The 25,362-nt window shown below is 52.1% G+C and overlaps 11 protein-coding genes across 11 annotated transcripts; 6 read left to right on the forward strand and 5 right to left on the reverse strand.

Moving 5' to 3' along the window:
• Window positions 1-92: 92 nt before the first annotated feature.
• On the forward strand, window positions 93-643 carry PFLUO_LOCUS1539 (Peptidyl-prolyl cis-trans isomerase pin4; the record flags this gene model as incomplete). Its single annotated transcript, XM_073778590.1, has 3 exons — window positions 93-245; window positions 315-417; window positions 489-643. The coding sequence occupies 3 exons, from the start codon at window positions 93-95 to the stop codon at window positions 641-643; spliced, it is 411 nt and encodes a 136-aa protein (XP_073635629.1).
• A 113-nt stretch (window positions 644-756) lies between these two features.
• On the reverse strand, window positions 757-2,110 carry PFLUO_LOCUS1540 (UDP-galactose transporter; the record flags this gene model as incomplete). The annotated part of the gene is made up of 2 exons (XM_073778591.1): window positions 757-1,831; window positions 1,893-2,110. 2 exons carry the CDS (start codon window positions 2,108-2,110, stop codon window positions 757-759), a joined length of 1,293 nt encoding a protein of 430 aa, XP_073635630.1.
• Window positions 2,111-2,396: 286 nt separating this feature from the next.
• On the forward strand, window positions 2,397-2,996 carry PFLUO_LOCUS1541 (uncharacterized protein; the record flags this gene model as incomplete). The annotated part of the gene is made up of 1 exon (XM_073778592.1): window positions 2,397-2,996. One exon carries the CDS (start codon window positions 2,397-2,399, stop codon window positions 2,994-2,996), a length of 600 nt encoding a protein of 199 aa, XP_073635631.1.
• Window positions 2,997-3,277: 281 nt separating this feature from the next.
• PFLUO_LOCUS1542 (SNF1-interacting protein) lies at window positions 3,278-7,668 on the reverse strand (the record flags this gene model as incomplete). Its single annotated transcript, XM_073778593.1, has 5 exons — window positions 3,278-4,254; window positions 4,302-4,523; window positions 4,576-4,662; window positions 4,718-7,551; window positions 7,610-7,668. The coding sequence occupies 5 exons, from the start codon at window positions 7,666-7,668 to the stop codon at window positions 3,278-3,280; spliced, it is 4,179 nt and encodes a 1,392-aa protein (XP_073635632.1).
• A 307-nt stretch (window positions 7,669-7,975) lies between these two features.
• On the forward strand, window positions 7,976-9,866 carry PFLUO_LOCUS1543 (Kinetochore protein Spc24; the record flags this gene model as incomplete). Its single annotated transcript, XM_073778594.1, has 2 exons — window positions 7,976-8,150; window positions 8,221-9,866. 2 exons carry the CDS (start codon window positions 7,976-7,978, stop codon window positions 9,864-9,866), a joined length of 1,821 nt encoding a protein of 606 aa, XP_073635633.1.
• A 1,069-nt stretch (window positions 9,867-10,935) lies between these two features.
• On the forward strand, window positions 10,936-12,308 carry PFLUO_LOCUS1544 (ADP/ATP carrier protein; the record flags this gene model as incomplete). Its single annotated transcript, XM_073778595.1, has 4 exons — window positions 10,936-10,986; window positions 11,168-11,189; window positions 11,303-11,379; window positions 11,511-12,308. 4 exons carry the CDS (start codon window positions 10,936-10,938, stop codon window positions 12,306-12,308), a joined length of 948 nt encoding a protein of 315 aa, XP_073635634.1.
• Window positions 12,309-13,346: 1,038 nt separating this feature from the next.
• PFLUO_LOCUS1545 (uncharacterized protein) lies at window positions 13,347-14,159 on the forward strand (the record flags this gene model as incomplete). Its single annotated transcript, XM_073778596.1, has 1 exon — window positions 13,347-14,159. The coding sequence occupies one exon, from the start codon at window positions 13,347-13,349 to the stop codon at window positions 14,157-14,159; it is 813 nt and encodes a 270-aa protein (XP_073635635.1).
• A 1,316-nt stretch (window positions 14,160-15,475) lies between these two features.
• PFLUO_LOCUS1546 (DNA-binding proteins Bright/BRCAA1/RBP1 and proteins containing BRIGHT domain) lies at window positions 15,476-16,588 on the reverse strand (the record flags this gene model as incomplete). Its single annotated transcript, XM_073778597.1, has 1 exon — window positions 15,476-16,588. The coding sequence occupies one exon, from the start codon at window positions 16,586-16,588 to the stop codon at window positions 15,476-15,478; it is 1,113 nt and encodes a 370-aa protein (XP_073635636.1).
• A 1,790-nt stretch (window positions 16,589-18,378) lies between these two features.
• On the reverse strand, window positions 18,379-19,660 carry PFLUO_LOCUS1547 (uncharacterized protein; the record flags this gene model as incomplete). Its single annotated transcript, XM_073778598.1, has 4 exons — window positions 18,379-19,014; window positions 19,073-19,216; window positions 19,278-19,469; window positions 19,499-19,660. 4 exons carry the CDS (start codon window positions 19,658-19,660, stop codon window positions 18,379-18,381), a joined length of 1,134 nt encoding a protein of 377 aa, XP_073635637.1.
• A 528-nt stretch (window positions 19,661-20,188) lies between these two features.
• On the forward strand, window positions 20,189-21,913 carry PFLUO_LOCUS1548 (uncharacterized protein; the record flags this gene model as incomplete). Its single annotated transcript, XM_073778599.1, has 8 exons — window positions 20,189-20,572; window positions 20,633-20,785; window positions 20,866-20,917; window positions 20,977-21,029; window positions 21,085-21,151; window positions 21,204-21,463; window positions 21,523-21,736; window positions 21,798-21,913. The coding sequence occupies 8 exons, from the start codon at window positions 20,189-20,191 to the stop codon at window positions 21,911-21,913; spliced, it is 1,299 nt and encodes a 432-aa protein (XP_073635638.1).
• A 723-nt stretch (window positions 21,914-22,636) lies between these two features.
• Window positions 22,637-24,292, reverse strand: PFLUO_LOCUS1549 (uncharacterized protein; the record flags this gene model as incomplete). The annotated part of the gene is made up of 1 exon (XM_073778601.1): window positions 22,637-24,292. One exon carries the CDS (start codon window positions 24,290-24,292, stop codon window positions 22,637-22,639), a length of 1,656 nt encoding a protein of 551 aa, XP_073635639.1.
• Between the last annotated feature and the right edge of the window lie 1,070 nt (window positions 24,293-25,362).

The following is a 25,362-nucleotide window of genomic DNA, read 5'->3' on the forward strand; positions in this document are numbered from 1 at the left end:
TTCTGCCTCAGGCACAGTTAGATATCCGCCCCACACTGGAATCCGGCGTCTGATTCGATTCAGAACACCACATACACTTCCACACTCCCGCCATGGCACCCAAGAACAATGCCAAAGGTGGCGACAAGAAAGCCGGCAAGGGTAAGGGGAAAGAAGCCTCCAATGACGACGCAGCCAAGGGCAAGGGCGGCAAAGGTGCCGGCGCGCTGAAAGCGGGCCAGTCGATCAACGTGCGACATATTCTGGTGTGTTTTACCGTGATCTCTTCAAGAGACTATGGAGGAGGGAGGTTTGACTAATGTATGTATGTGCAGTGCGAGAAACATTCCAAGAAGGAAGAGGCATTGGAGAAATTGCGCAATGGGGTCAAGTTTGACGAAGTGGCTAGAGAGTTTTCGGAGGACAAAGCCCGACAGGGTGAGTACAATGGGGAACTAAATGGCGATTTTCCCCTTTTCAATTGAACTGTGTACTGATGGCGAGAATAGGCGGTTCGCTCGGATGGAAGACGCGCGGTAGTCTGGATCCTGCGTTTGAAAAAGCCGCGTACGAGCTGGAGCCCAGCTCGACGGGGAATCCCAAGTATGTCGAGGTGAAGACCGGGTTTGGGTATCATATCATTATGATCGAAGGGCGGAAGTGAGAGATGGAGAGAGCGCTTTTCTTTCTATGAGATACCAGTTGATATACATGAAAAATGCCCAGAATGAGATCTGTATATATACGAATGAAAACCAGACCAAAAACAAATCATATCTACAACTCCTTCTTCACACTCTCACTCTGCTTCGCCCGTTCCTTCGCCTTTTTCTCCTGTCTCTGCACCACGGCCTCGGCGCCAATCCCGCCAAACACCAGCCCAATACCCAGCCACTGGCCGCCAGACAGAGAATGGCCGAACCAGAACACGCTGAGGAGCATGGTCAACATCTTGCGAGTGACGGTGACAGTCACGAGAAGCAGCGACGAGAACTTGGACAAGGTGTAGAAAATAAAGACCTGCCCGATGGCGCCGCAGGTCGCGAACCCGAGGACATTCTTCAGTGCTTCCGGGTGGCGCGAGAGGAACGAGAGAGCCCCGAACAGCTCCGTCTCGGTGGAGGGCGGGATAGGGATGGGGAGCAGGTTGTGTAAGAGTCCGCTTTGGGAGATATGGGGCATGAGCAGGAGGTAGGCCGCCGTGAGGACTGTCGAGAGCACGTTCTGCGCAACCATCATCTGCGGACCAGTGAAGCGCGTGTACGTCTTGGGCGAGGTGAAGACGTGGTCTTGGGTTGTGTTGGTGAGGCCATCTAGCAGGAGATTGATGGACAACAACAGAATCCCGTACATGGAGGAACCATTTTGCTTTGCAGCAGATGCGGCAACCTTCTTGCTGGTTCCCGGGTGGTGCAGCGTGAAAGTTGCAACGCCCAGAGTAACCATGAGAACAACACCGTATTTGTACAGTGGGTATCTCTTCCGGAAGATAGTCAGGTGAAGAAGCATGACAGGCAGCAATTTGCAGGACTTGGCGAGAATAAAAGTCAGGTAGTCGATGTGCGCGAGACTGGCGTAGCCGAATGGCGACGCAAGCGACGAGGAGATGCTGACCAGGAGCAGAGGGAAGAGGATGCGCCGAGTCGGGAAGACAGAGGGAATTTTCTGGCCCTTGGGTGTGGATAGGTAGAGGTATGCGAAGCCAGTAGTTGCCGCGAAGGAGGACTGGATCGTGTTCAGCACGAGCGAGTAGGTGAATCGCTCCGTTGGAGGCTCTGGCTCGGCCGCTGTGGCTGGGCGGATGGGATAGGCGGTGGTGGTGATGGCCTCCTGCAACACACCCCATGAGAGGCTGCCGGCCTCTGTTAGATATCGGACTTGCTTGGAGGTTAAGGGAATGTCCAATCACTTACAAAGCAGCGTATATACCGAGAACGCAGATCAGAAGCTGCATCAACCCGGGGCTATCGGCGGTGTCTAGTGGTGCTGGCGCATTGGCGGATACGTTTCCGTTGGCGGCGGGAGAAGTTATTGCATTTCCCTTCCGGACCTCGGAATCATTCGTGATCATATCTGTCAATTGCGACGAAGGCGCTCGCTGAAGCGGTGTTTGTTGCTTTTGCCGACCCATTGCGGCGGTGGCTTCCCCAAATCACAAACAAAGACGGCGTGTTTCTTTGCAAAGGTTGACTCGAGGCAAAGTAGTCACGAAACCAAAGACTCGAACAGGTCTTCGGGGCGCAGGAGAGAAGGAAGAATGGGAATTCTCGATGATGCCAACTGTTCTTAGTTACTCGCCCAAACAACTATTTGTTGCTTATCAGCGCGGGCGGTGAACCTATTCAGCCTGAATAATTTTCTCTATCAATCAATCAATCGCCGCAGTCACCCCAATCAACAACAAAAACGTCCTCGCAATGGCACCAAATCCAGCACCCCCCGAGCCCTCAGCGCTCACCCAGCTGATCTCCTCTGCCTCCGCATCCAACCATCCCATAGCCGCCACCACCCTCCAGATCCTACACAACCTCCAATACCAACACCTCTGGACATCTCTCCAAACCCACGACATCCCGATCCCTCTGAAGAGCACAACAGACACACCACCAATGTCCCTGATATCCGGCATCCCTCCACATCGCGTGTACACCCACCCAGACGAGCAGCTCTACATGCTCGAAAAGGGCCTGCGCGACGACGACCTCCGTCCCGAAAGACTATTCGTCATCCCCACTGCGCAGGGCCAGTCATGGAGCGTGCACCGCATTGCCGCGGTTTTCGACTCGCTTCCTGAGATTCCGAGCTCGGACCACACGGAATCATCGATGGCGGATGTTGATGCAGAGACGCAGGCTAAGCTCACGGAGTACTATACGAAGAAAGAAGCGGCGCGCGCAACGAGGGAATGGGGTGGGAAGAGGATACTGCTTGCTATGGTGGATAAGGGTATGGGCGGGGACGGAACGGTGGCTTACTACGTGGTGCACGATGGTGAGGTCAAGCCTAGGCAGAATTGACGGTCTCCCGCAAAAGAAAAGATGGTCTGTCTGTCTGTTGTCTACGCCGATACAACGAGAGAAAGAAGAATGGTGGATTATTATGTGCATTGCTTCACAACTTATTTTCCAAGAAGGGGTAATGGCTTGCACCCATATATACGCCAGATTATCCACAAGAAAACAAAACCACATTGTGTGACCATCGGCTGCCGGGTATAGTGTGGTCGATCGAAACAAGCAAAAGCACAGAAACAGGCAGCCGGATGGTCGAGCGCAACCTTCCTTCAGAGAAAAAGGTTTCAAGCGAGCAGGTTATCACGGCCATTCATCTCAACTTGGTCGTGCTCCTTTCGACAGCTCGAGCAGTACGTTTCATACCACTGCTTTACATCATTCGCATGTTCGGCGAAGACGTGCTCGGCTTGGGCCAATCGGCCAGCTTTATCGCCATCGGTATCGTTGCCGCTGAGAAGGATCTCAACTTGGCGACAGCGGCGGATCTCGTCGCGGAGCCAGCGCTCCCACTCATTCTGGATGACCTCTCGCTCGATGCTGTTCACGACACGCAGCGCCACGAGTAGATTGTGTCGGTGCGTGCCCAGTCGTTCGCGGGTCTGCTGGAAGCGTTTGATAGTACTCCGGGCCATCGCGTCTCGGGGATCAGCGGTACTAAGGGCAAGAGGCATCTCGGCATATCGCGTGGTCTGTTCATGAAATGTGGAGAAGCAGTCGCTGGGGCTGCCGAGGTTGGGCCAGATGGTTGTATTTGCAACGGCCTCGTCGATATCTCTCATATAAATGGCCTTGCTCATGACCAAGTCTGGTTGGACTCCAAGCCGGGCCATGAATTTGCCGGCATGTCTCTCGTGCCACCAATCCCAAGTATCTCGAGACGAGTAGAATCCGTTCATGAGCACGCTGGTGACCAACAGGACGATAATGACCTTGTGCGCACTCACGGTCTTCCACGACCAGCGGAGAACGTCGAATGACCAAATCACAATCGACGAAACGGCACTGTCCAGCAAGGACAAGAACATCCCCATAAGCAGCTGTGTCATGCTTCGTTGATGTCGCTTCCGCGATTCCAGCTTCAGGTTTCCGCCCGCTCTGTTGAAGTGAGAGACCTGGCTCTGGCGTCCGACATGGCCAAAGATGGTAATGGCCTTTTTGGTGCGACTATGTGCGCCGAGTCGACGCACTTGGTCACTCACCAAGTCTACCAGATCTAAGGCGTCCTCTTCGAGATCCTTGATTGCCCTCTTGTTGATGGAACCTGGCGACTGTTAGAAATAGCTCTCAAAACAAACCAAAGAAACTCACTCTTCAAACCGTACGGCGACCATAGCCATTCCACGTTTGTGTAAATGGCAAGCTTACTCTTCGACTTGGCCTGGAAAGTAATGACAACTTTGCTGACCAGTCGGAAAGAGCGTCGGAATGGAAGATGCCAAGGGGTCTTCTTATCGGTGACCACATAGCAAAGATGATCATTGAGTACATCGATGATTTGGTAGTCCGCAATGATATTTTCTTGGTGTCCTCCTAAAAGAAGATTAACTTCCGCAATTTTTTTTTAATTGGCAGAGAAACGTACCAAATAGGCCCGTAGTGCCAATCCGATACTCAAAGTCTCGTCGGAGATGACGCGATTCCGTAGCGGCCCATGGCCATTGCGTGATGTCTGCACAGCATATCAGTCAGTCATACTTTACACTGACGGCAATGGTCCAACCTACCGCGAGCTTCCCTCTCATGAAGTAGAAGTTGCCAAACGGCACTCTTGTCACCAAATAATATATGGAACAGCGCCTTAGGACTGACATCAAGCACCTTTTCCGTTGCCAGAACCAGATTTCCTTGTGGGACATACTCCACGGGCTGCGTGGGAAGTCTGAACTTTGGCAGATCCCGCCCACGGCTAGCATCCAAGTCGAGATCCTTGTCAATATAAATAGGAGCTCGGAAATCATTCTGGGCAGCAATCTTCCCATCGAATTTAGTATCTGCAAGCCCGGCCGAGGCATCCTCCCAGCTATCTGCGCTGGAATGTCGAGTTGGAGACCCGGAATCCATCGCAATCAAAGCTTTGAAGACGGCCTCCAATGTCAAGGGCTCAGCGGCTATGGAGTTTTGAACCAAGAAATTCAGACGCTTTTGGAGAACTCGGAGGGACTCAAGGAACGTCTTGATCGTTACCCGTCCGGAAGTGTCGCTTCCAAGAGGTGGGATGGTGTGCAGGTAAAGGAAGTCACAGTCTCTCCCGGAGGCAGCGGTGACTTCTTTGACGCTATCCAGAGAGACACTAGTGGTCAAGACCAAACCAAAGTGGTGGCTGTAGAAAAAGATGTTCTGGGTTGTAACATAAGCTCGTCCTGGGAATTCTTGCTGGTCATTCGGGCTCCAAGTCGCTCTGAACACCAGAACCAATGATTCATCTTTCTTGACATTGGGGAACAGCAGTCGGAACTGGGCATCCTGAATTCTGAGCGGCGGGGGATAGTAGCTAGGGTATTCGTGTTGAACCCCTATCGCGGCTCGCTGGAGTTTAGACGCATCGCCATCCAGGCTCACGGTCTGTCTGTGGCGTGGACCAGGTGTCTGTCGGGCGGTCGATGTTGTTTCGTTATCAGCCTGCGCAGCAATCGTGTTCTTGGACGAGTCACTCAATGCGGAGGATGGCCGTCCTTCGGATGCGCTATCTTGATCCCCATTGATATGCTGAACGTAGTCTCGTTGGAATTTGTTCATAAACCCCCAATTAGAGCTTCCCCACAAGTTGGCCATCATCCCACTGGGCATTCCACCTGTGCTATCAGCGGATCCCAGTCCAATGCCTCTCTCGTTGCTGACAACGACCGCAGCTTTGCTCATGCTGGTAGGTGCAGGTGGGTTGGCCAAAGTCGGAGGCGCGAGGCTCCAGCCAGGTTCCTCACGGCTAGTCAAACTGCGACCGCGGCTCCGAATCCCTTCGCCTTCTCCCGCAGTGAATGGGCCAGCATTGCCGTAAGGGAGAGCATTGTGACTGGCAGAAATGAGGCTGGCGATGCCAGTGGCAGGCGATGGTGGAGCATTGTTCGACTTGCGATGCAGATCCAGTTTTTGGATAATTCTTGCCGTGTGTTCCCGGGCATGTTCCCTGGTAGAGCCTTCCCCTTCAATCCCAGTGAGCCTCCGGTTCGTGCTGATATCGGTGCTATTTCTGAACGCCAACGCATCTCGGTCCGGAACGGAGAGCGTACTAGAGCGTTCTAAGGAGCTCGTTTCGTCATGTGCATCAGGGGTGAGAGAATCGTGCGGCTCCGCGGCGAATTCTGGGGCTGGGGGTTGAGAGATTGAGAAGGCAGGGTCTTGAACGGTAAGTTTCCCAGTGATCGAGAGGTCGGTGCTTGCTGGGTTCTCCAACGCTTTTTGCTTAGCCGCTTCAAAGGCCCCGATCCACTCTATCAACTCTCGTTGCGTTTCTGTTTGGAGCATGATGTTGTTGTTTTTGGTCTTCACTTGGAAGCAGAAGCGCCGTTCCTCTTGAAGCGCTGGTCGAACGCTGCAAAGCAACACGCCGATCCGCTCGCTTTCTTCAACACCACCCGTGCGCGCACCCTGTACAAGACACCCGAAGATCCCGTGTTTTAGGAAGGCCCATCGTCGAACCCAGGAAGTCCGAGTCGGTTTCCCTGATAGTGTCCGTAGATTAACCCATCCTTGCTTTTCCGCTTTCCCTTCTTTGGTCATATTGAGCGACGACAAAGGCCGAGATCCAAGGTAGGGAACAGTAGAGATCGAGTAATCCTCCAATTCCCGGGACGGTCGTGCCACCAGCTCCGCAGCCTCTTCGATCTGCTTTCTGGTGGAGAGAAGCTCCCGTTTGGAGGACCTTTCACTTCCCTCCATTTCATGGACCCACCCTTTGATGCGGTCCATCTCGGACGACCATTTGGAGAATGCGTTGCCGTTGCTATTGTGAAACTGTCTGAAGTCTCGCCACTGGTCAAACGATATCCGCACCAATAGTCGATCCAGCGCGTTTCGCACCTGAGGAGCTTCGACGGAGAAATCCATAGACGTCTTCAGGTAGGCTTTGCGTGCTTCATGGAGCTGAAAGGCCTCTTCTCTCAGGGAGGAGGGTTCTTTGGACTTTGACTGGGATGCGTATCGAGCTTGCAAATAGTCGTACTGCTTTTGGGCGAGCTCCAGGGAGCGTCGTGTTTCCTTGAAGTGCCGCAGGTCCTCGTGAATAAAAGCCCGAATGGGTTCCGCAATCGCCGTCTCCGTCTTTTTTGCCACGCTAACGAAGCCATTCCAAAGATCTTTGGATCCCTCCCCGGACCTCCTCATTGCCAGCAACGTGTAGTCATGATCGACCACGGCTTCGGAGACGATGAGGGGGTTTGTCGTGTAGGAGAGGAAACTGCCCACCAGACTCTCCAGAGCGGTTAGCTCGGAGGTGAGCTTGGTGGCGGCTCGGGCATATCCGTCCAGCCATTTCTCGATGAACTCGATCTGGTCGCAGAAGTGAAGAGTGGTCGCGCGGAAGGTAGGCGAATCAAGAGCCGCTTCTTTAAGGCCGACCGGACTGGAGGGGGTAAACAGTCAGCACGCAGATCAAGTCTGGTTCGTGTCTCCGAACTTACACCACGCTCACGAGCTTCCCGACTTGGGGCGGCAGTGGGGTGTTTGTTTGAGTCGACATCTAGTCTGATGTCTCTCCCGGGCATACCCTTGACGCGAGGACGAAACACGGCGGCCAGCGTAGGTGGGAGGGGATGTCTGGTTGTCTGCCAACAACCACGAGGATGATGATGGTTTGCAGGATTGAAACCCAGCCCAATGCAGTACCAGGAAGGTTTAGTGCCCACGTTCAGTCGCAGCTCCTGGTTGGCCTAATTACGTCAGGGGGTGTTCTGCCTTGTGGCCTGAGGCAACCAGCGAAAGCGGTGAGTGACTTTTTTTTCATGTTCTGCCAGCGATTGAGAGTCTTCGTTTTCTCTGCTGCAGCCATGGAGCCTCCGTCGAAGAAGATGCGCAAACTGCTGGATGACGATTCCTCTGACTCTGGAGATGATGCTGGGGGAGTCCTCGTTGGCAAGCAGTCGCCCGATTCCTCGTTCAAGGTCAATGAGGACTATGCCCGTCGATTCGAGCACAACAAGAAGAGAGAAGAAGTGCAGAAACGTATGTGCAATCCATTCTTTGGAGTCAAAATGGGTTTTTTTTCTTACCTCTAACCATATCTGCGTCTTAGTGGAGTTAAAGTATGGCAAGGCATCCAGCCTGGGAAAGCGCCGAGCCGACGATGAGGCCTCAAACTCCGACGACTCTTCCTCTGAGGAAGAGGACGATGACGCGGAGCTGGCTACGGAAGCCGTTGACGCGGAGATCATGGCCACTCTAAATGCCATTCGCTCCAAGGACCCTCGGGTATACGACCAGAATGTCACGTTCTATACCCAGTTCGATCCTGAAGACGCCAACGCCGAAACTGTGAAGAAAGAAAAATCGATGACGCTGCACGATTATCATCGCGAGAATCTTCTGAGCGGTACCAACCCCGCCGATGAGGAAGATGCGCCGAAGACCTTTGCGCAGGAGCAAGCCGACCTTAAGCATGCCCTGATCAAGCAGATGCACGCGGAGGATGAGTCGGAAGATGAGGACATGGAGGACGCAGAAGACAATTTTCTGGTGCGCAAATCGGCACCCGAGAAGCTTCCAGCGCCCAAACGCGAGGTCAATCTGGACGTTAAAAATGCGGACAATGACCCGGAGACTTTCCTGTCCAACTTCATGTCCTCGCGAGCGTGGCTCCCTGCTGGAAGACCCGAGCTGCATCCGTTTGATTCGGAAGACGACGAGGAAGTGGACAGAGCCGAGAAGTTTGAAGAAGCGTACAACTTCCGTTTCGAAGACCCCAGCAAGCTCAATGAGAAACTACTCACCCATTCCCGTGACGCCACCAACAAGCAATCTGTTCGCAGAGAGGAGAAGAGCTCGAGAAAGAAGATTCGTGATGCGGAGCGTCAACAGAAAGAAGAAGAGAAGAAACAGCGTGATACTGAAAAGAACCGCCTTCGCAAACTCAAGACGGAGGAACTGCAGAACAAGGTCAAACAGATCAAGGCTGTCGCCGGTCTGCGGGCATCGGAGTTTACGGATGACGACTGGGCTCGTTTCTTGGACGATGCATGGGATGACAAGAAGTGGGAATCCGAGATGCAGAAGCGGTTTGGGGAAGAATACTACGCCGAGGACGATGGTGAGAGTGGCACCGAGGGAAAAAAGCAGAAGCACCCCAAGAAACCGACATGGGACGACGATATCGATATCAAAGATCTGGTCCCAGACTTTGAGGAAGAAGAGCCCCGGCCTACTCTAGACTCGTCCGACGAAGGAGAGGATGGTGAGCCGTCCGCGAAGAAGAGCAAGGCCCAGGAGAGGCGCGATCTGAAACGGGAAGCCCGCAAAGATCGGATGCGGGTCGAAGAGGCGGTGGACCGCAATCTGGACCTCGACATCACCTTGCTCCCCGGTGCCACCAAGAAGAACGCCACTCAATTCCGCTACCGTGAAACCTCACCCCAGAGTTTTGGCCTGACTGCGCGGGACATTCTCATGGCGGACGACACCCAGCTCAATCAGTTTGCGGGTTTGAAGAAACTCGCTGCCTTCCGAGATGAGGAACAGAAGGCACGCGACCAGAGGAAGCTGGGGAAGAAAGCCCGACTGCGTCAATGGCGCAAGGACACCTTTGGTAACGAGGAGGGGCCGACCTTCAAGTTTGGCGGTGATGCTCCGGGACCGTCGGCTGAGCAAGACGATGAGGAGGAGGCCAAGGTGGATATTCGGGAAGGCGATGGGCGGCGGAAGAAGAGGAAGCGGTCGAAGAAGTAGGTTATGATTGAGTTATAGGGTTGCGATCATAAACTTTATTTGTGGATAGTATTTTCAATATGAGAGAATTTTGAACTCACAGTGATCCTAGCAGACCAATATATGTCGAACATCTCGAGAGAAATATCACGGGAGTTACACCCGGAGATAGACCAGCCGATTCTTGAATATAGACATCTTCCACCAGATCCGATTAAATAATTCTTCGGATCTTCGGCTTTACTAGATTCCTGATTGACTCTCCCTTCCTACAGCTGTTGTATACTGATAAACCCCAAACGGGAACCCGGTGGAGTTCCGAGCCGATCGCTGATTGGGTCGTGCCTGGCCTTGTTCAAGCGCTGCGGTACATGTACCTCGCTCATGCAGCAGAACGCTACTACCAGCGACGTACCAATGACATGGACCCCATGGCGCAATTATTTCCCACTATCATATATGCTCACCATCAACTCGACAAGAATTGATCGAAGATGCATAGAAATTCCTATAGTCTATGCCGTTGCTAATGTCCCGTACCACCGAGTCAAAATGCACACAAATTGCGTATCTAGAAAAGCATTCGGTGGCGACCGGCAGAGATTGCCGGGATACTCGGAGCAGAAAAGGAGGCGTTGCCCCGGTGGGAAGGAAGGCTCTTTCGGCTCTGGACGGGCAAAACATGGGGCCCGTCAGCCTGTTACCGTCCGGTGCTGGACGGCGTTCGGGGCGTGTAGCAGGCCAAAACCGGGGGAAAGGCAGCGGAAAAATAACAGTCATAATTGTATGGAGACAGTCTCTGCTGCCAGAACCATTCCTCGAATCAATACATCCTCTCCAACCAGCACAATGGCCGGCGTGCAAAAATTTCTGCGATCGGGAAATACCGGCCTGGCCGTAACCAAAACGGCGTTGTTACAGTGTAATTTTTACTTGATCGGGGCTAGCGTTCGCTTCTTGCCGTATTTTTTTCTGCCCCTTCCGCCCCTTCTTCTCTTTTTTTTCTTCTCTTCCCCCATCCCTGTGAAGTGTCTTTTCTTCCCCCATCTCCTCTCTTTGTTGCATTTCTTTCTTTTGCACAACCTTCACAATGTCAAAGGGTGACGTTAACCAGGCGGAGAAGTCCTTCATGGGCATGCCCGTAAGTCGCCATTCCTGCTGAGCTGGCCTGTTCGGTCCATCTTTGCCGGTCGGCATGGTGCCTCGATGGATGCTGTGGCATCCAGAATCGCATCAGACTGAATCGGGGAGATGGATTGGAGGATGCTGGTTCGATTTGGGAGATGCCAGATGATGCTAACAGATTTTTTTTGTTTGAATAGGGCTTCGTTGTTGACTTCCTGAGTATGTGCCAACCCTGACACTCATCACCAGTGCCCATCATGCCAATCCCATCGATTGGCATCACAATCACCATGGGCCCGTTTTTGTTGGATGATAACTAACTGTGCGTGTAGTGGGTGGTGTCTCCGCCGCTGTCTCCAAGACCGCTGCTGCCCCCATCGAGCGTATTAAGCTCCTCATCCAGAACCAGGTTAGTTTTGACTCGAAGATGAATGAAAATTCTTCAATTGTGACAGCGACTGGACTTGCGCTTTGACGTTGAAAATTTTTTTTCATTTTGGGCCCGCCCCTGATGAGCAGCCATGTCTAACCCCTTTATAGGATGAGATGCTTAAGGCCGGTCGTCTCGACCGCAAGTACGCCGGTATTGCCGACTGCTTCCGTCGTACTGCTGCCGCTGAGGGTGTTGTTTCGCTGTGGCGTGGTAACACTGCCAACGTCATCCGTTACTTCCCTACCCAGGCCCTGAACTTCGCCTTCCGTGACACCTACAAGTCGATGTTCGCCTACAAGAAGGAGCGTGACGGCTACACCAAGTGGATGATGGGTAACCTGGCCTCCGGTGGTGCTGCCGGTGCCACTTCCCTGCTCTTCGTCTACTCCCTGGACTACGCCCGTACCCGTCTGGCCAACGACGCCAAGTCCGCCAAGGGTACCGGTGAGCGCCAGTTCAACGGTCTGGTCGATGTCTACCGCAAGACCCTGGCCAGCGACGGTATTGCCGGTCTCTACCGTGGCTTCGGTCCCTCCGTCCTCGGAATTGTCGTGTACCGTGGTCTGTACTTCGGTATGTACGACTCGATCAAGCCCGTCCTCCTGGTTGGCCCTCTTGAGGGTTCCTTCCTGGCCTCGTTCCTGCTCGGCTGGACCGTCACCACCGGTGCCGGTGTTGCCTCGTACCCTCTGGATACCGTCCGCCGTCGCATGATGATGACCTCGGGTGAGGCCGTCAAGTACTCCAGCTCCATGGATGCCGCCCGCCAGATCGTCGCCAAGGAGGGTGTCAAGTCGCTCTTCAAGGGTGCCGGTGCCAACATCCTGCGTGGTGTTGCCGGTGCCGGTGTCCTGTCCATCTACGACCAGGCCCAGCTCCTGCTCTTCGGCAAGAAGTTCAAATAGATGATTCGCTGCCGTTCCTCCTGAGCCGCGGATGCTGAGGTTGTGGGATTGTCAAAAGATAGATGCGTCAAGAAATGGGTCCGGGGGGATCTTGAAGCATAGAATGGTGTGATTCTCTTTCCCTTTTGTGTACCCGATGTACTTTACTGCCTGCAAACTTCTTCTTTCTTTCTCAAATTTGTACTTCACTTTGTCTCTACCTTGCTCGCAACAGTAAACATGTAGACTATAGGTCACGGCCGCTTTCGCTCTCTGATTGCCAAAGTCTTCACTTTGGGCGGTCGTCCGCTCTTCGTCCGAGCGAAGCCGTGAACGATTCCGTCCGGATCGCATATCCAGGCGACTGGGACTCTACTGGACGAGTTTCAAGAAGGATACCTCGCGGACGCAGTAAGAAGACGGAGTTGCGTTCAGTAGCTGGTGTGCTCAACTTGCCAATCTCTCCAAGATCGTCGATCGCATCATCACCGAGGTGTTTGAGTACCGCAAGATTCCCCCCGACGCGAGTATCCTAGCAGCGTCGACGAATTCCATGTCGCCCTGGCCAAATGGCTGGCCCATCTCCCGTCTAAGCTGCAATGGAATGAATGGCTGAAGAGCGCGGTGCCACCGTATCTCTTGCATGGAGATACGGATACGGCTGTGGGTGTGGAACAGGCTGACGAAGCTGCGGGTGCGATTCTGGGATGTGGATTGACGGTTGAATATAAACTTCCTCATGGGGATGACCACTTCCTGGACAATGAGGAGGATTACCAGAATCCGGCACTGTACAACTTTGTGAGGCGGTATTTGCAGTAGCTTATATTCCAAAATAATAAGTAAATCCATACATCCAAGTAGCTCATTGCAAGTACAGAATGTCTAGACGTGGACTGAACTCTATACTCTGTAATCAGCGTTCATGCTCCACAGCGGTAAGCAAGGGTGTATGACGTCCGAAGCTTCTTCCCCGGGAGCTGCTTCTCTTCACTTCTACTCTTTTTCAACCTCCCTTTTCGCATCACCTTGGAACGTTAAATACCACGCTCACTCAACATGTCGGGCATACCAACCTACACCTCTGCGCCCGTGAACGCCAACCCCGCGGCCAAGGAAGAAGACACGCACACCACAACCTCACACCCCGAACCCGCCACCGCAATTCAGTCCGCGCTCACGGCTTCCCCCCAACCACCCAATACCTCTGCAACAGCTACAGCACCGTCCTACTCGCCGATCTACACTACCACGCAGCTAGACGGTCCTCCTGCACCTCAGCCCGGCGCAGCCCCTACCTTGCCTACTCCAACGGCGACAACAGCTTCCGGAGGACAGCAACCACCGCTGGCAAATGTAGCTGCTACAGCGACGACGCCGCTTGCGCCGACGAGTGCATCTGCTCAGTCCCCGCCGGCGCCGCAGCCCGGCGCCCGTCCCGAGCCTCCTTCTGCGAGTGCAGCAGCCCCATCTGCTGTTCCTCCACCGCCAAAAGCAGGCGAACCAATCCCGTCCTCCCTGTCTTCTCCTGCTCCAGCTACAGCGACCGCTACAGCACCTCCACAGAAACCTTTCACCCAATCCTACTCCTACCAGGCTCCGTCCGTGCAGCAGCAACAAGCAACCCCAAACTCGACATCCACCCCCTTCGCCTCGGTATACCAATCCCCCGGCTCGGCGGGTAGACCGCAGGGCCTACCGACGCATTATGGTGGCGGGGGTGGAGGAGGAGCGGGAAGTATCTTCGCAGACGAGGATGAGCCCAGCATGTTCAACACGGCTAAGGGGTGGATGAACACTGCCGGGAATAAGCTAGCGGAGGTGGAGGCAGAGGTTTGGAAGCGGATTAATAGTGCGCATGGTGAGAAATAGGACTGCTGTCAAGCGATGTGCGCGTTCTTGGATCATGGGGAGAAGAAAGGAAGGTTAACTAGAGGATTGTTGTTGGTAGAGGGTGATGGACGTCGTTGGTTTCAGTGCTGTTTGTTTTTGTTGTTTTCTGCTATGGATGATTATGGCGAATCCTAATTGTGCATGTTATTTCCAAGGGCAAACGAAAGAAGGAAGAGATGGTGGTTGCATTTCGTTCTATATGATTGGGATGGAGTTTGTGTAATTTGTATGGACTGCTCCATGTCCAGCTAATCTCCATATACTTAGAGGAATACCTTACGGGAGAAGAAGCTTGGGAGAGAAACGATAGATCCGCCGTGGTTCTAGGTACCTAGCCGATATAGTTAGAGCAACCCTGACTTTTTTTCCTCATTTGATCAAATATCCTCGACGGGTGATTAGCTGCTTCGAGCATACAGGAAGAATGTAGAGAGCTGATAAAAGACTAGACGCTAGATCTTGCGAGTCTGTACGCGAATTAGAGAGTTCTTCGTATCAGATCCAAATATCTTCCTCGCTCAACTAGATATCGGTGAAACCATTCGTATACGGAGCCTCAGAGGTCCTCTTTTTACAGAGAAGAGTATGTATGCATGCACATTCATTAGGAACTTATGTACTTGCAGAGTGGAGTCAATTCCTCGACGCAAATAAATACCCAGTGGAATCAATCAAGATGACCAGGCAATTTGCACCACGCAATAGCAGACCAACAACCAGACAGATATGTACCCAGTACAGTACAATCAAGACGACCAAAGCACATTCTGGTCAGGCAATAGGCAGGCTCTTCTCCTCAACCCAGGAATCCGAGATCATTAAAAGAAAGTAAGTAAGTAAAACCAAGACAGAATCCGATCCCAGACATGTACAGACATGTACTCGATTGGATCTGATGTAAGAAAGGAAATGAAGAAACGCCACAGAGCCCCAATGTCTGGGGTAAGCAGTACCCGGAACAGGATATTGTAGAGAGTAGAACAGGATCGACGGTGTCGGGTCCTGCTCAGATTTGATCGTAAGACGTGAAGAAAACAAACCCCAAAAACGCCGACCCAGGAAACCAATGCATGTTATCGAACCAGTCGCAGTTGAAATAAAAATGTGCGAATATCTGGTCGTGTCTTTTTCATGATTAAGTGTCGCGAAAAAAAAGGGGTAACAAGCCCGTCAAGCGCGGTCCGGTCCAGCCTTGACGACCGGATTATGAACGTGGTTTGTGATTCCCAATCCGAGAAAGAAAAAAAAAAAAAACGCCGGTGATGATGATATGATGATGGTGATGGATGTAGACACTACATGGAGCCCAGTCGCAGAAGCGCCTCCACTGCAGCGCGCTCCTGAGTATCGATGTTCGTAGGAGCGGACTTGGATGGTAGGTCGTTGGCGAAGAGGCTAGGAGGCTGCGGCTTAGCTCGCGCAGTGACGTGGCTGGGCAAGAAACCGCCACCACCGTTCATCGAGCGAGCGCGCAGGGCATCCGCGCCAATCTGCGCCCAGTCCTCTTCGTCGGTGACGTCGCCTTCGCCCCAGTCGTCATCTTGCATCTCGTCCGGGGCTTCCGAAGAAGAGCAATACTCGCGCTCGTCGCCATCGAGTGACATCTTGTCGGCCTCATGCTCGAGCATATCGAGATCCCCGTGCGCGCCATAGTCCTCAAAGTACGAAAACGCCGTGGAGTCAGCGCCTATGCTCGTGCCGTAGGGAGCCCGGCCTTTGTTGAGCCACGCCGTAGAGCGATCCTGGATTTGCAGGCCGCGCTGCTGGAATGAGCCCGGAATACTGGACGGAGGCGAGGTTGCCTGGTCGCGCGCGGGCTCTCCTCGGTGGTGCGCATCCCAGCAGCCCCAACCGGCCTTCTCGAAGATGACATCGCCATCCACTCCGCCGGCTTGGCCTCCCTGGCCACGGCCTTCCAGCGCGGAAACAACCAGTCGGCGCGCCTTAGCCGCGGGGATGCACGAGAAGCCTGGCACCGAGGTGGTCAGGTAGCCCATGACATGACGAATAGCCATCGGGCCCTGGTGCAGCAGGATCTCTGGCAGGTGGTATTTGGCTAGCATGGCGGGCGTGATTGCGCCGGCGCTGTCGAGCTCGCGCGCAGCCTGCTGGGGCTGGTCCTGGCTGTTCGCATGCTCCACCGCGTCCTGGAGGTCGATATCCGAGTCGAGCTGGGGCACTGTCGACAGCGGCGATCCCGGCGAAAAGGTCGCGCGGTGCTTGAAGGCCTGCGGAGGGAGGGTAGGGGAGATGGAGTTGGGTGGCGTAGGCAGCATGGCCGGCTTGCTAAGACGACGCGACAGGGCACGACCCGACGCGAGGCCCGACCGAGTCTGAGGGATGTCGACAGAGCCAGTCTTGCCGGCAAGAGCCATCGCGATGGTGGAAGTAGACGTTTGAGGAGCCATGATGGGCGAAGAAAGAGAAAGGGGGTTGTGTTGGCTATATTCATATCATATGAGTCAGACGATCCAGTGGTTCGCAAGTACCAGTGGCACCACCGAGATAACATCTGGTGGCGACGGAGATAAAGAAGGATCAACAAAGAAAGGTAGACACATACCTGATACACAGTCAACACAAAGAACACGGGTGGTGCAGTGAAGCAGAACGCGACGTGTTCAGGGCTGATGGGGCCGGATGAGGATCACAACGGGAGATGCGACGCGATCGGGGGAAGGATGATAAGGCGCGATAAGATACAGACCGGGGCGCAAAGCAACGGTCTGGGGAATGTCTGGGGGACAGGTGAGAATAGAACTTGGTTTCAGTCTTGGAGGGAGGGAAGGGAAAGAAATAAGAAGGAGGAAGCCACAGGGCAGGCAGGAGGGGGCAGAACGTGTGTACAGCAATGACCATGTGCGGCCAGTCAAGGCGCCAGCAGCCAAAGCGTGGCCGGGCGGACCCGGCGTACTACGTCGGATTCTTGATTTATTACTATCTGAATCCTCTTATAGCTAATGATTATTCTACTCTATTCTATTCCTTTGCCAGGATTATAGTAGATGATGTAGATGATTCTCTCCTAGCATACCCAGCTCTACCCTAGAATAGTAAGTAGCTGTGTATCTACACACTACTAGGATTCTGGAAGTCAGTTCCCTGCGCCCCGACTGGGTAAGCCCCTCATGCCTAAGGAGTTGTAGCAGCAACCAGAAACCCCTCAAACCTAGTTCGCTACGTTCGCAGACTTGGTACCGCTTGATAAGAGCAGCCGATCGCACGTGCGCCACACGCTGGTCCAAATGCGGCCAAGGCGAACATCGCGGTACCATCGGCTACATCATGGGAGTGTAATATGCTTCTCTTATCCAGAAGTAGTACATCAGGACCTAGTCATACATCATACCATGATTATGATTATTACTATCCTAGGCATTGCCTGACTTCCTACATACCGGTAGAAGGGGATGAGTCTGGACACAAGTGGAGCCTGACGTCACTGGGTCCGGTTCGGGGACGGAGTACTGTAGTAGAATAAGAAGATCCAATGCACACAACTATTATGAGTGTTATTGTTGCGGGAATTATTCTTCTGGCGCAAGTATTCCCATGAGAGTAAAGCCTGGCCAATTATGTCCGCATGCAACCAGCATGCCCGTCCGACCTCGGGAATGCTCGCCTCACCCCCGCCTCCGGTATCGCGTTGCCCGGCAAATAATCCCGCGGTATGCATTATCATTACATTGGGACACTCCACTCAATCTAGACTTGTAGCCAGGGACCACATTGACGCATACTCCCGCTCTTCCCGTGCCTTGTGGGGGGGGGGGTGTGGAATGGTCCGTTAGCGAGGAGGCCTTAATTAGGGCTTGAGGTGTCAGACCCTTTGCGAGATGATTCACGTCTACTCGGGCGTCTGGCGACAACTGAGTCGCGTGCTGACCAGTCTAAGGTGTCTTGATTCTCGGGTAAAATACCAATAAATGGTCTGTCAGGCGGTACCTTGTTTAGTAGTAGTGAGCCCCAGTAAAAAGAGACCTAAAAGAGACCTAAAAGAGACCTAAAAGAGACCTAAAAGAGACCTAAATACAGCTGCACTGTGATCAACTAAGTGGAAGCGCGACTACTATAGGTGGGAGAACATTATGAACGATAACATGCCTCCCATGATATTGAGCGAATATACAATTTTGAGACTAAAACCTACCCTATGTACAGCCCCTGCAAGTCACCCATTGCTGCAAGCACCAGTGCTTTACCGAGCCTCATCAACAATCTCAAGGTTACCCACGCGGAACTTGTGACCCGTCATATCCGCATAGTTGGTATGGTTGTGATAATTCTTCACCCGCTCCCTCACATATTGAAGACCACGGACCGGCTCTTTTTCTTCCTGGTTCTCAGGAACCAGCCCCAATCGTTTAAGCAAGGGCGACGGCGCGGGCTTGATATCAACATTGTCACCAGGCCGCACGAAGTAGAAGAGACCCAGCCGGTGAATGTGAACCTGGTCCTTTGGAGGCCGGACAACGCGGTGGGTTGTCGACTTGAGGTATCCGGCAGACCAGAAGTCCAGCGTATCGCCGACGTTGCAGATAATGCCGCCGTCGACTGGTGGGACATACTCCCACTTGCCGGTGGGGGTCTTCAGCTGCAGACCGGCGACGGTCTGGTTCCAAAGTAGCGTCAGGGATCCAAAGTCCGTGTGCGCACGGGACCAGCTGTTGTCAACCTTCGCATCGTCCTCCTCGCTACGCGGGTGGTAGATCATGTATCGGAGGTGGTCGTCGCCTCTCTCGTCGTACTGGTGTCCGGATGAGAAGTAGTCCTCTGGAAGTTCGAGGAGGATTGCGCAAAGTTCGAATATCTTACTAGCAATTCCGAGGGCGCGCTGAAAATAAAAGTCAGTCTATCTGACGGGAAGGACGGTTGTACACTGTTTCACGCACCCGAGAGAAATTCGCCATCTCCGCACGGTAGGGCTCGAAGAACGGATGGAACGGCTGGTCGGCGTACGCCTGAGTGAATTTGGCAAAATTGAACGACTCAACGTTGTCCTTGACCTCGGTGCCCTTGATCTGCTTCTCGTTCGCCTGCAAGTGATCTCTTGGTTAGTTTGACAGTCGCAGGAAATAGACATGGAAGACCACATACAGCGCGATAACCGAAGTAATTGCCATTTGCAAAGTCACACCGGTACTCAGGACGAGTTCGCTCTTCGAGGGGAATATTGAAAAAGGCCTGGCCGATATCATACTGTCGTTGGACCTCTTCGTTGGTAAAGCCGGTACCGACAACACTGAAAAAGCCGGTCTCGTGGACCTTGATCTTGTTAGCTATCCCGTTCTATAATGCGACAGAGCCAGTTTATTTACCGCGTCACGGAGATCTGCTGCTAGTTTTTGCTTGCCACCAGGCTGATCAAAGGTGCTCAGGTCGATGGTTTTGATGTTTGCCCATGGCAACTTCTCTGAAGTCTTAGCCGGCTGCTCCCAATGGGGCAGGTCGGGACCCTGGATAGTGAGTGCTGGCGACATTGCGATGCTTGTCTGAAGTGAATTATCGCCTTCTATGTACTGTGTCTGCTTCTGAGGGGTTGTCAAGATCTCCCCGCACCAGGACGTAAAAGCGCATTTGTACCTTTGTCCCCTCCGATTTTTGGTTGGGCTCATTGGTCGAATGATTCCTCCCGTCACACCATCCGCGCCCCCAATCGCAAATATTTTTGACTCTCGGCCAAAATACCGAACGTAAGAACATTTAACTTCAATTCCTTGAGCAAATCCCGAGTTCCATATCCCGTTGTCTGGTCCTCTCTTGTGTCCGCGTAAGGCTATTCAGTGATCCCGCGCTTATTCGACACTAGCTCTGGATATGATGCCATCCTTGTCAATATGTCAATTTGAAGGCGTGCTCACTCCCAACTGCTTGTAACTTTTTTTAATAGCGGCGATGCCTGTAATTCTCCGTAGAGCTAGAATAGTTCGACTCTGTTCGATTCCCAAGTCCAATCCTGACGTCGACTATCTAACGACGGCATCAATTTGTCCCTATAACCGTTCAGCATGGACCCCATAGATATTGACGAAAAGGTGTCTTCTCCTCCGGTGAAAGATGTATCGGAGTCCCCGAGCGACGGCCGCAGTCTGGAAGAAGCGGTAGATGCTGCCAGCGCTGGGCGCAAAAAGGCTGACAGACATATCCTGATCTGGTATTCTTTTGTCTATCTCATCATGAGAGTTCATGTCAGCAATATCAGCAACTCAGCCATCATGAACTTGGAGCAGGGAACAGGTATTGAGAAGCAGCTGGGCAATCTGAACAGCGAGCAGTGGGCCTGGGTGCTCAGCATCTTCTACTACCCGTACATGTTCGCCGAGCCACTGGCAACGCTGGCACTCAAGCGTTTCGGTCCGAATGTGTGGATGAGTCGCATCATGGTCTCTTGGGTGAGTATCCCACTCAATAGAAGTGGTAGTAAGACATGGACTGATAAGCAATGAATCTAGGGAATTGTCTCAATGTGCCAGGCCGCCACTCAGAACTATGCCGGTATCCTCACAACCCGCTTCTTCTTAGGGCTATGTGAAGCTGGGTTCTACCCAGGTGTCTTATATCATCTCAGCTTTTGGTACCCAACCGACAGGCTTCCCCTAAGGATTGTGAGTTGCTCTGTTCTTTTTTCCATGGCTCATCGAGCCAGACTGTACAAAGCAGTATTCTAATTTATATGAAAACGCAGGGCATCTTCTACGCAAGCGGCATGTTCTCTGGAACTATCAGTGGACTATTGGGTATGTCTAGCAGCCACAAATTAAGAAAAGTAGCGAGACTGATGATATTTCTCTTCAAGCATACGCTATTTCCTACATGAATGGAATCCGTGGTCTTGCCGGTTGGCGATGGGTAGGCGCTCAGAGATGCATATCAAGGTGATTATATACTGACATGCATAAACTAGCTATTTATCCTCGAAGGCATGCCAGCCATTCTATGCGGCATTTATACATACTTCTTTCTCCCGAATTGTAAGTTATACTTCCCACTGCCAACTACAAAATCCTTGCTAATACCTCTCAGACATTGATACGGCCAAATTTCTCAAGCCCGAAGAAAAAGAGGCCCTTCGTGCAGACTTGGCTGAGACTGCGCCAGACATGAAAGCTAAAACATGGAATTTCGACCAACTCAAAAAGGCCTTCAAGGACCCCACATTTATTCCATTTACTCTTATATGGATTGGTCACGGTATCGGCGGCTTTGGTATAACTTTTGTCTTGCCGACTGTCATCTACGAGTTGGGTATGACCGATACGGCCATCTCCCAGATTATGACAATGGTGAGCAGCTGCAATATAGTAATCCTTTTTTTCCGAACAAAACTAATATCATCCCGAAGCCACCCTATACTTTTAACTTCATATTCCTCGTCACGATTGCATACTTTGTCCACAAAGGCCGTCTCAATTCCTGGGTTGCTGCTCTTGGCATTGAGGCGTTGCAAATATTATGCTATATCCTACTGATTACCGTGAACGATTCTGTGGCAAGGTATATCTTCGTTATGATTGCCACCGCGGCGTCTCAGAGTCTGTTTCCAATTGTCTGGCCAGGTGAGACCTCTAATCCCTAAATTCTTCAAAATTAGTGGCTAATATAGCTACTCTGTGACAGAGCGTATTCGGGCTGCTCATGGTACAACGGCAGCAGGTATGGCCATTGGAATGACCAATGGTGCGGCCCAATTGATGGGCATTGTGGTAAGTACCACCGTCTTGAACGTGTCATAATTTTGTTTCTCTCGCTAAGACTACTGCCAATGTTAGGGACCTCAAATCTATCAACCTAAATTCGGGCCTTACTACCACGTCAGCTACAGCTGCTCTATTGGCTTGTTGTGTTTCGCATGTATGGCAATTGGTAGCTGCTGGTACTTTGTTGTTAGAAATGATCGTCGGACACGCCAGCTGGAAATATCAGAGGCTGACGAATCTGCGGGATCTTCAGTCAAGATGGAGTCATGAGGGTACATATAGGACGTCGGGACACAAAAGACCATGCAATACACCCGGTGAGCTGTAGAGCCTGCCCACGGTCTTTTTTTATTGTACTCGAGGATGAGAATTGATATGTTAAATATGAAGTGCATTATAGAATAGAAGACGCTTCTATCGTGTTCTGACCATGCATAAACAGAGAATATCGGTTCAGTCAATTTTGAAACGATAAAACATATTGGTCGTAGTTCTGCCCTGAGTTAGGCACATTACGACGACTCTCTGTCCGATGCTAGTTCTTCTGCAACCATTATGCCCTTTCTATCAAAATTTAGAGGAAAGATCTTGTACTGTCCCGGAGCCCCAGAACAAGCTGATGGATATTGAACCTCGATTCCACTCTCTATTTCTTGACTCCCTAGTTCAATTCTTGCTTTGATAAAGGGAATTTCAAGTAGTTGCTAACGCTGGTTAAGTTTTCTTTTAGAGGCTTTCATACACTAAATGCAGAGAAATTTAAAACTGATACACATATAGCTCGGCTTTGGGTGAGTCTTTGAAAGCCCCACGAACCCGCGAACCATAATTTGAGTCGGACTTCTTTGGCTCTACCAAGGTTCCAAAGCAGCCATTTGTGGCATTGGTGCTCAGGATTATCTTTGAGATCTGCTTGCCGGAGACATCCATCGCGATTTTGGCCGGTGCCCAGGAGATATCTCTTGGAGACCATGAGAAGTCCGTGCTGTTGCCGTCAGAAAACTCAACAGTCACTTGAAGCAGGCCATCAAGCATTGGTCCAGCATTGGTGGTTTGCCCCAGGTTGTCTGTACGTTGCCAAACTGGAAATTCGAGGCGGGATCCTGATTTTGGAGGGTCATAAATTGCTTCTATCGTTTGCCAGTTGCGAATCCGACCGTCCAATTGATACGAAATAGGAGACTCTGGTTGAGTGTGGATGTTACTTGCCAGAGGAATTTGGACTGTCGGTGGACATGTATAGTCCTTGATAGTGTGGTCCCTGTTGAACTCGACAGGAAAGAAAAAAGTGCTGGAGGCCGCTTGGTGATTGTCTCCATGCCATATTGAGCCGTTCACAACAATGTCTGTAGGCGAAGTGCGGTATCCTAGGTTCCCAGCGACGACAATCGGTCCTTTCGCCGAGGGAAGCACATTGGCGCCCTTATTTTGGCCACCACAGCCGTCGAGACTGACAAATCCGCCATCGATGTAAGGGCCCAATGGGTTCTTGGCGTAGAGGTAATAAATTGGACCAGCACAATTTTGGCATGTTCTACCAAACATCATGTACCAGTACCCGTTGTGGTAGAAGAAACTGGCAGCCTCGAGATGTAGTCCCTGTGCGTAGAGAGATCGAGCAGTGCGGATTCTCGCTGAGGTCTCGTTGGTGCCAACAGTTGCAGTAAGATTAGGGGCCAGCTTTTGGACCCAGATATCCCAAATAGGTAGAGTATAATAGCCATTGAACGAGATCATCTCGGTAAAAGGATCCGAGACAATGTAATGGCTCCCATCAGGTCCAACGGCGACGTCAAAATCGTGGTTGATATGCGCCCCTGTCATCGTTCGTGGAGGATTACTCCACGGACCTCCAGGGCTTTTTGAAGTTGTGTAATAGAAATTACCTTCACTGGGAGAGCCCATATACATCACGTAGTTGCCGGTGGCATTACTGTAACGGACCACGGGCTTTGTCACGTTGGCAACCGTTATATCGGGCTGGTAGAAGGTTTCCAGAGTCCAATTGGTGAGATCCGGGGAGGAGTATGACTTGATTCCACAGTTTCCTTTCTCGCCGTACCGGCCTGGCGGATATATGGGTGATTCAGGAAAGTTGATGCCTTCAACAATGCCGTAGACAAAAATGTTGCCGCCACAGCCCCAAGTCGCTGAATGCATCCAGTATTTACCCTCAAAATAATTCAAGTGGGCTTCGACTTGCTCTCGGCCGTTGCCATCCACCGTGAGTGGGTAAGTGGGCTTACCGTAAGGAAGACCCTGGAGTGGATGAGGAGGCAGGCCATCGTCATTGTCTAGGATGTCGTCCGTTGCAAAGTTGATATAAGTGGCATAATTCGGACCGCTGGTTGGAGAGGATGAAACAAACGAAGTGGCAAGCACTGCAGATGCAGCAATACTGAAGAGACGAACCATGGCAGAGCTTTTGAGGCTTGACTGGCTTCTTACTGAGATGATAATTTCTTCTGTCCCTTTATATACCTGCTTTCATCAAATTTGATTTACTAAATCAGAATAGAATCCCATCATTCGCTCTCTACATTGCGCCATGTGTCCCGATAGCCGCGCTGGAGCGGAAATTTCGCGAGCAAAGCGGACAATTTAGTTAAACAGACTATGCCTCAGAGCACATAACCCCGGCTATCGGGACATTGGAAATCTCAAATTTCCCCGCATTATTAAACTTGGGGAGAAACGAGTTATCGCCTAGTTCATCGGCTCAATCGCGGGTATCGGAGGCCGATTCTAGAATATGGGGATTTTGCTGATCGGGTTACAGTACGTCCCGTAACTGGTGTCACCACCTACACTCTTCGATTGTTTCTCGAAGCCTAACTGTCACGTCATGCTAGTCTATATTGGGAATTTTTCCACGTATATACCTGGTCCTTAGGTTGGAGAGTACAAATGCTTTGAACGCGTGGCTGCATGTAGATCCTCACGGTATCGGCCTCAAGTCCTCAGGTTTCCCCGAGAATCTCGGCCTCCAGAAATAGAAACCGGTCATTCTCGGGAACTCAGAAGCCACGACAAGAGTCTTCTGAAACCCTCAACTCTTCTTTGCTATTTGGGATTTCTGATAATAACATGGAGCCTGGAAATAAGAAGCTCCAAATTGCAAGCTTGGGAAGCTCGTTTGCCGCTGGTCCCGGTATCCCCCCACAAATCGAACCACGCGCTGCCATGCGATCAGGGCAGAATTACGCTCATCTCCTGTCGCAACAGCTGAACGCCGAGCTCACTGACCTTACTGTTTCTGGCGCAACCCTTCTCAACATAACAGTCGATCCACAGACTGCCCCGTTCTCCAAGGAAATTTTCCCGACCCAACTCTCGAATCTGCCCGAAGATGCGGATATCATAACCGTTACTGCCGGCGGCAACGACATCAACTACATCGGTGGCATGATTTCCGACGCTTGGGCTGCAACTATACCGGGAGCAATCATCAACACCCTCATCGGGGGTTTAAAGGCGTTAAGATC

The sequence above is a fragment of the Penicillium psychrofluorescens genome (genome assembly GCF_964197705.1).
Source record: "Penicillium psychrofluorescens genome assembly, chromosome: 1".
NCBI lineage: Eukaryota > Fungi > Ascomycota > Eurotiomycetes > Eurotiales > Aspergillaceae > Penicillium > Penicillium psychrofluorescens.